This window comes from Rhagoletis pomonella, unplaced genomic scaffold (genome assembly GCF_013731165.1).
Source record: "Rhagoletis pomonella isolate Grant_MI unplaced genomic scaffold, Rhpom_1.0 Rhpom_scaffold_00004, whole genome shotgun sequence".
NCBI classification, from domain to species: domain Eukaryota; kingdom Metazoa; phylum Arthropoda; class Insecta; order Diptera; family Tephritidae; genus Rhagoletis; species Rhagoletis pomonella.
The window spans coordinates 44,014,409-44,023,166 of NW_023458558.1; the positions used below are offsets into that span (position 1 = coordinate 44,014,409).

Here is an 8,758-nt window from a genome sequence, read left to right on the forward strand (position 1 = left end):
ATACACCTGTCTTCTTTGATGACTTGTTCCTTTTTTATGTGCTCGTTTCCATTAATTCCATTAATACGCTAGTGTTTCCTTTGTCAGCTTTGGTCGTTTGGTAGGGTGTTCGATTATTCACCTCTTTCCAAAAGCGTGTTTTGAGTTGTTCGAAAATTGCCATTTGGTAAAAAACTGTTTCCCAATTTTCAAATTAGAAAAATATCCGGTTTTTTCGTAACCAATAATTTCAATGAAACTATTAGAAAAGAGCTAAGCAAAAAAAGTTCAAAGTTTTTTATATCAAAAGTAAAACTAATAAAAATCTTGGAAAAACTCAAATTCGGTCTCATTTTAAACATTAATTAAAACGTTATTACATTTTTAATACTTTTTTTCGGATTTGAATAGTGCTCTTCCCGCCGTAGCCGAGTGCGTAAATGTGCCTACTGCCACTCGGAAGGCCCATGGTTAATTTTAAGTTACAGCAGCATCAAAAAAAAGTTTGTTGGAGTAAAAGTGTAGGTATCTCCATTGTGCTATAAAATCAAGCAGCAGAACACTAATTAGCGGAGAAACTCAGCTAAACACGCAGAAAATGTTTAAGTGCCAAACACTAATTTATTGGAATCAAATATGATATACTATTCAACCCGAAATAAGTTGGAAATAATTTTAAAATTATTAAGGGATTTCTCTTAAACTGGAAAAAGACCTTGAAAACTGTGAATACCTCAAAGGGAGAAGTCAAGATTTCTATGAAATATAAAAAACCGGTTTGTTCGATCAAAAAATTCGGTTTATTCGATATTCGAAGAATCAAGATTTCAAAAAACCCGCTTATAGATATCCAAAAAAAAATGGTGGAAACCGGTTTGGAAAAACCGAGTCAGTCACCCTACTTTTCAATTCAAGTTGTTTGCACATGTATCTAGTGTGTTCCTGTTCCTCTTTCGGATATTTTGCTTTTTAATACGCATGGAAGCCTGTTGTTTTCGAAAAAAAAATCAAGGGAAATCAACGGAGGAAATCGGCGCAGAAATAAGCGAATTTTGAATATGCAAATGGAAATGCGCAAGCATTTTTTTTAACTAACTATAAGCAGGGTATCCATGGCATACTCGTAGTACATGGCGTATGAGTAACATTTTCTCAGCCCATATAGACGCACAGTGTACTTTTTAGGGGTGTGAGTGATCACAAATCTATAACTTTTGACGGGTTTAAAGTTTCCTTCGCGGTTTCTTTTTGTGTTGTTAAGTGGAAAATTTTCTATCGATAGTCATAGCAAAAAGTTTAAATATGCTCCAATTTTACCTCGAAAAGTTACCTCAAATTAAAAAAATATGTATATATATTTCCAGTTCCTTTAGATTACCAAAACACATATTATTTTGTCGTTTTTTTTTTAATTTTTGGTATTGGAAGAGACTTATGTAATTTTTAATAGCAGTAGAAATTAAAAAATCGACTTTGTAAACTGACGCGAAATTTCATTTTTTTTTTTTTTGAACCGGCTGCCGAAAATAACCGATCTTCCACTCAGCCGTCGAGATATCATTAAAAACGCATTGCTCATTTGCATTTCATCAGACCCGACTTTATTTATCCATACATACATATACTTCGATGGTAGCTTGATTTTTTACAAAAAGATTCAAACTTTTTTCTTTTTTCCCCCTCTTAACAATTTAACTGAAAAAAAAAATTCCAACTTAAATTTGCTAGTGTAACTGGCTGTCAAAGTTTGAGTTTTTCTATAAAATATTCTCCATTAAATATCTAAAACTATTGACGTGATACGGATTATCGCAAAACGGCATCGTAATCTATAGCCCAAAATTAAATTTACGTGTTTGGCCGTTTACCTACAATATCATATTATCAAAACCAAGCAATTGCTTTTTCTTAAAATTAAAAAACCTTCTACTTTAATTTTTTTAAGTAAATCGAGAAACAATCTGAAATTTTAAGAAAAAATATTTGCTTAATTTTTATTCATAAGGCCCAATGTTTCCCAAATCTGTTTTATAGGGTTGAGTTATAATTTTCTATGTATTCATGTACATAAATGTATATATAAGCCTTTTCAATACCTCATATGAAAATTTTATAAAAAATCATGCATATATATCCATATGTAAAGGGAAAATTCCGAGTCATACGTACGTATATTTTACGCAAATTTTCAAATTTTTTATTCGGATTCATTGGTGTAAAGTAAAAAATTAGGAGGAAAATCTTTGGCAGTAACACGATTGGTTCGACACATAATATGAAAGCATTTAATTTGAAGTTTCTGAGATAATCATTCTAAACATAACAACTCTCTCGTTAACAAAAGCATTTATATTTTTTTTCTTGTTTAATTTGCCATTTATATAAGTTTTTTTTACAAATTCCATTAAAAGTTAAAAAAATTGCAAAACGTAGAGCACGTACATACTTACTCATATACTAATTAATAGCGATGCATAATTTAGCTCTGCTAATATGCATTTGTTTTTGATTAAATATTTGGGTATATTTTTTTTTTGTTTTTGGACTTGCTTTTTATGTTAGTCTGTCTCATGCTTGTTTGTATACATATACACACATTTTCACACATACAGAATACCTACTAAATATATCTACTAAAACTATTAAATATAATAAATTTCATTTGCCATTTCAAAGCATCGACAAGTTCAGTTAGTTATAATTATGAAGTTCTAGTTTCTCATTAAGTATTCTTTCCTTGGTTGCATTCACATTTACTTGTACATTTGTGTGCGTTTTCCTAAATTCGGTTTGTAACGTATCGATACGCGTTCACGTTCCTTTTGCATTTCTGAAATAACTTCATGCAATAAGTAAATATTTTAATTAAGATTTTATTATTGAAAATTTTCGTCCACACCTTTTACTAAACGTACTAAATTTTCATAGACATCAGCTTGCATCTCATCAAATACGTCAGCATTATCACCTTTACCCTCAATCGCATTATATTCACTTGCCTCGTTGCTTTGATAGCGTTTATGTGGCTGTTTACTTTTAAATCCCGTAAAAAGATCAGCCTTAATTTGGGAATATTTATGCACGAACAAAATGAAAAGAGCAAAATAAATAATACCGTTTTATTTACTCTGTAAATAACGATTGCCTGTTACGCACCTGGTAGTCACTCTGCTCTAACGACTTGGCGCTGCAAATCACATAGAAGTAGCCAGTAAGGAGCAGTATAGCCAGCAAACTCCATTGACCCATTTTCACTTGTAGTTTATGTCTGTGAAGAGCTAATTTATGTGTTTGTAAATTGGAAGAATTTGTTTTTTAGAATTAAGCGGTATCCTTGCTGTATGACAGTATATCAATTGCGGCTCCGATTTCGTGCTAATCTAAACAGAAACTGTGCTACTAAGCTGGTAAAAGCGATATTTTATAGCCGCTTTTATATGAACGAAGCGCCATTATGATAATGCTAGGTGCCATGCATAGATTTCAACACTTTCAAATGCTTTGTCATACAAAAAATTAGTTTAATAACATAGCGTGATATGCAGTTTTTCATTCGACGCAATCACTATTCTTAGTAAATTGTCAAAAATTCACAAAAAAAATTTACAAATTATGCAAGTCACCTTTGTATTTAACAAGTCACAGTATTTTAATATCACCCAAATTATACAAGTATGTGTGTGTAGTAGGTTAGGTTAGGTTGTTTGAGCTGCCTTCAGCCAAGGCCGGGCAGGAGGCATAACTAAGCTTAAGGAAGTATGTTGTGGTACCGTTTATTTGGCCCAAAGTTGATTCCTACCATTTACTTAGACCAGCAAGACAGTCGGAAAAGTAGTGGTTGTACAACCCCATAAGCCTATACTGATCTTAGTAGAGTCGGTGTTGAATGTTATCAACCTATTCATAGTCACGACAGTCAGATATGTACCGGGAAGCTTATTCTCCTAGCGTGCCTTTCCATAAAGTAAATAATAGTCTGCAATGATCAGTGTATGTATTTAGCAAGTTTAGCCATCTTGATTCCAAAATTCATGCAACCTACAGCTCTTTGGCGACTTTAATGTACTAGTGAGCTCGCACGGCGTTAAACGCCCAAGATAGAATGTCAAAAACCCTTCAAACTATTCCAAATATTATAAGCTATTCGAGTGTTATATTTCTTCTAAATCTGTGGAGTCGTTATCAAATTTTAAATCACCCGATAAAAAGTTTCCAATTTCAAAACAGGCAAGGTCTTTATTTTACAGGTTATACAATTTATTTTCGAGTAAACATCTACAAAGTTTAATTTGTGGCGGAAGTGAATTGCGAAACCTACCTGAAAGCCTTTTTAAACCCATTCCGATTAATATTCATCCATAACAAATTCAATTAACTTATTAAGTAATCTGAGGGCAGCTTATGGAATACGTGGCAACGCTCCTAAATATATTTCAGGAATAGAGCCTTTTCAACCCCAATACGAGTGACACCCATATTTAAATAATTCATTTGACTTTTAAAATAATTTGAATAATACTTGAACAGGTGGCAACCCTCTCAAAACACCCAAAAAATATTTATAGTGTTCAAGCTAAAGTTTTCTCTACAAATTTTAAAACACATATTTGAATTAGGTAATTGCCCTAATTTATGTCGAGTTGAATTTTTTTAAACAGGCGGTAACCCTCCTAAATATATTTCAGAAATAAAGCCTTTTCAAAATCATTTCGATGATACCCATCTTTTAATAATTCATCCAACTTCTAAAATAATTTGAATGTCACTTTACAAGCACGTGGCAACCCTTTTCTAAATGTTCAAACTCAAGTTGTTTTTAACACTCTTTCGCTTCATATTTCAAATAACTTGCGTAAAAGTGAAGCTATTCTTAAATATTCTTCGTGTAACACTGCGCTACATATTTTTATTAACTGATAAATTAAGTTGAATTTTATTTTTTGAACATGTGGCAACCCCGCTCAATATAGTTTAGAAGTAAAGATTTTTCAAACCCATTCGATTGATACCCATATTTTAATAATTCATTTAACTTATTTGATATTTTCAAATAAATTTTTAGACATGTGGCAATCCTCTTCCAACACCTCAAAAATGTTCTTAATGTTTAAACTAAAGCCTTCTTAACACACTTTCGTCTGACATCCATATTTTAACATTTCATATAACTTGTGTATAAGTTAACTAAATTTTATATTTCAAACAGCTGGCAACCCACTTCAAAATATTTTCAAACTGCTACTTTCTGAGCCCCCTTTCGTTTGGCATCCATATATTGGAACTTTTTCCCCCTATTTACGTTCCTTAATTCAAATTTAATTTGATTTTTTAAACAGGTGGCAACCCTCCTAATGTTTAATTAAGAAAGAAATATTTTCAAACCCATTTTCATTGATACCCATTTCTATTTTTTTCATTTCTATATTTCAAGCCTAATTACGTATGTATACGATATACATATGCACATTAATACATTATAATGTATATACAATGTATATTTTGGGAAAAATTTTAAGATTTGCGTGAGCTATACAATCCAAAAATGTCATTATTTTGATTTCGTTGATACAAATTTTAAACATTTTGTTTGCAGGCCATTTGCGCTTCAACTCTTCTATGATTCGAGAGGTAATTTAGAAAAAAAAAAATTTTTTTACCAATTTGGGTTATAAAAAACTTTATTATTTGAGGTATTTTCATCACACCAAAATCGTATTTTTCAGAAAAATTTTTTCGAAAGTTTTAAAACACAATAAATTTTATATTTCCGATGGAACAGTACAGATTTTTTTATGGAGCGTGATGCGCCCCCTAATCTATATAAATGTATACATATTTGTATTTACAATATTGTAAACATATGTAAGTATGTATGTGTTTGTATTTTATTTGCAAAATTAGTATAAATTTCAAGCCGGCACATCCTTGCCTCTAAATTCCACAAGCAAACCTCTAATACCCAGCTTGGCAATGTCAATGGCTAAAGTCCCTATGCTCTTAGATATGCTTTGATGTGCTCTGATTCTGCACTGACAATAAGATCTTGTGACTGAAATTGAACTCCCATTGATTGTGCCAATGAAAGCCATATAGTAAATCACACAGTAGCCAACTTTTAAGCCGCAGATTATTGCAATGAAAATGGACACCAAGAGATAATTGTCACTGCTTGTTGAAAATCTGCTTTTTTCACCGCCTTTTAGTTTCTTTCCATTCGGCATTTAAAATGACACCCATTCACTTTCTATGGATATGGTCAGCACGAGCAATGATAATGGCAAATGCAATCACCATTAGCAATATAGAAATGACAGCGACATGAACAAGATTTGCTGACTCGGACACGAAGACGGAGATATAGAATAAAACCAATTGGCAAGTTGATGTCGTATAGATAGCCTCATAAATATGTCTTTGTGCATGCATACATACATATGTATGTGTGTAAGTTTGAAGAAATAGAATTCAATAGCCAAGTTGACCGATTTGTGTTCGTAGCGGAGGTGAGTTTTGTAATGTTCAAGCAACAGGCACCTTCTACAAAGCATGCAGATATTTGAGTAGTCCGCCAAGCAGTTTGCACATGTAAATACTTACATATACTATAATAGCTATTTATGTAGCTTTGTATGCTTAGCTATATTTGCATTTTAATTCTAAGCATATGCACCTGAATGTATGCAAATATTGGCATACAATTAAACTTACAGTAGAATTAGAACAATAATATGAATCTCACACAATTGCATGCGTAAGTATTTACGCAACCTACATAGTTATAAGTACTTAGGTGGCTACTTATGCGGAAGCATTCACACACAATAATAAAAGTTGGAGCTCCACACGTTCGCTAAGTGCTGGGCCGAGCTTCTACTCCGATTTGTATTATGCGCCTTGCAAATTTCACACAACTGGAGGGACCTACAGCACAGCTGCATCACTGAAATGCAAGTGGTTTTCATGACTAGATTTTTCATAGTAGAAATATATGCTTAAGTTTTCCATTGCCTGTTGAAAGAATCTCGCTCGAACCAGAGATCAAATCCTGAATATATCTTAGTAGTTAGTAGTGCGCAAGGGGGGTAGAATAGGGCCCCCTGATTTCAAAATGATTTTTGTTAAAGTTTTCGTATAAACGATGGATAAGATAGCAAAATAACATCAAACTTGGTGCTGCCGCACTGGAATTTTGAATAAGAAAAGCGGATTTTTAATTCGGAGTTTCCACTCCCTTTCATTTGTTAATTCCACCTGGTTTTCTTAAAACAAAAGGTACGACTGAATACTGCAGCCCACCCGTGCGCACTTGGCCACATCGGCTGTCATTTAGTATGTGCGCTGATGTGAGGCATGCACGTGGCAGACTGGTATTTTCCCAATTTACAACTACGTACGCATGTATGTAGGTTATGCGTTTATGTAGTATTTACGCAGCGCATTCATGCACACACTTCGTCAAAACCGCAAATGAGCCTTATACCGTGTGGCTGCATGCTTCAATGTGCACCAACTCACGCTCGTACATATATACATAGATATGTATGTAGGTAGAAGATACTATGATAATTGACATATGAGGTCAACAGTGATAACTGCTGAAGCGGACAAACACATGCACGCCTACAACATGCTATCCACGCTTTTATAAATAATTGTGGTTATGAGCAATAGTCGCCAAAGTTGGATAATTATAATTTCGAAAATATGACAATTATAAATTGGAAGTGCTTTCTGAATAAAAAACAAGTAAGATCAGCGCTGTCTTCGGCCATGCCGAATGCTTCATACATTTCATGAACGTCAGAAAATTTTAATTTAAGAGATTACTGCATTTGCAAAGATTTTTATATTCGCAGCATATGTATGTACATATGTAGACAGAGGAGTTTGGTACATAGCTAAAAAATCATATCTAAACATTCAGAGGTAGGGCTGTGCGATTATTCGATTACTCGAGCAAGTTGGTGAATCAATTATTCGGTTAATCAATTACTAGAGTAATCAAGATTTTGATTACTCAAAACGATGATTAATCGAGTTACTTGAAATATGATTACTCAAAAAACAATAATTATGCTCGTTAAAAGAGTTTGCTTTGGAAAACGCTTATTTTCTTTTTTACATTCTGTATATGAAAAAAAATTTCGCTTTAATTTTTGAAAGCAGAAACGTTGTTTTCAAAGTATCAAGGAACTTTAACTACTTTATACATATGTAAAGAGTTGAAATGTTGATTACTCATTGTACTCAAAATGTTGATTAATCATAATGCAAATTACTCAAATATCTTTTTTTTGGTTAATCAAAAATCTTGATTACTCGAGTAACTGAACTTTTGAGTAATCATAGTTTCTAATTAATCGAATAACTGAGTTATTTACTTAATGATTAATTAAAATTTTGAGTAATCAATTAATCGCACAGCCCTATTCAGAGGTATGGAAGATATACCTTATATAGTACCAATCTAAGTAACTTTCACTGCTGTGTGATCGGTATGTAGAACTCAATGGTTCTAGCTAGCTGCATAAAGGAGTTATATCGCAAAAACTTGTATCTGAACAATCAGTGGTATAGGAGATAGAGCTTATACAGCATCGATCTTGACGATTTTCTCAGTAGGCTTTGTATGATTATTGATGCATTCTAATGCAGCGTTTTTTTCTGCATTTAAAATTAAGCAATTTTCAAGATATGTTTTCGAAGATGATTAGATGATTAATTTTGTAAGGATAAATGTGCATTTAGTGTAGCATTGAGAGCTAAATGTGCTTTTAGG

At 32.7% G+C, this 8,758-nt stretch overlaps 1 protein-coding gene across 2 annotated transcripts; it reads right to left on the bottom strand.

Annotated features, from left to right (window-relative positions):
* Positions 1-2,606: 2,606 nt before the first annotated feature.
* Positions 2,607-3,340, bottom strand: LOC118738495. Of its 2 annotated transcripts, none has more exons than XM_036469431.1 (3): positions 3,136-3,340; positions 2,879-3,038; positions 2,607-2,818 (listed from the first exon to the last, which is right to left on the bottom strand). In XM_036469431.1, the coding sequence occupies exons 1-3, from the start codon at positions 3,226-3,228 to the stop codon at positions 2,733-2,735; spliced, it is 339 nt and encodes a 112-aa protein (XP_036325324.1). In that variant the 5' UTR covers positions 3,229-3,340; the 3' UTR covers positions 2,607-2,732. The 2 variants fall into 2 exon arrangements, with proteins under 2 accessions (XP_036325324.1, XP_036325325.1); XM_036469432.1 differs by having other exon boundaries at positions 2,613-2,809.
* Between the last annotated feature and the right edge of the window lie 5,418 nt (positions 3,341-8,758).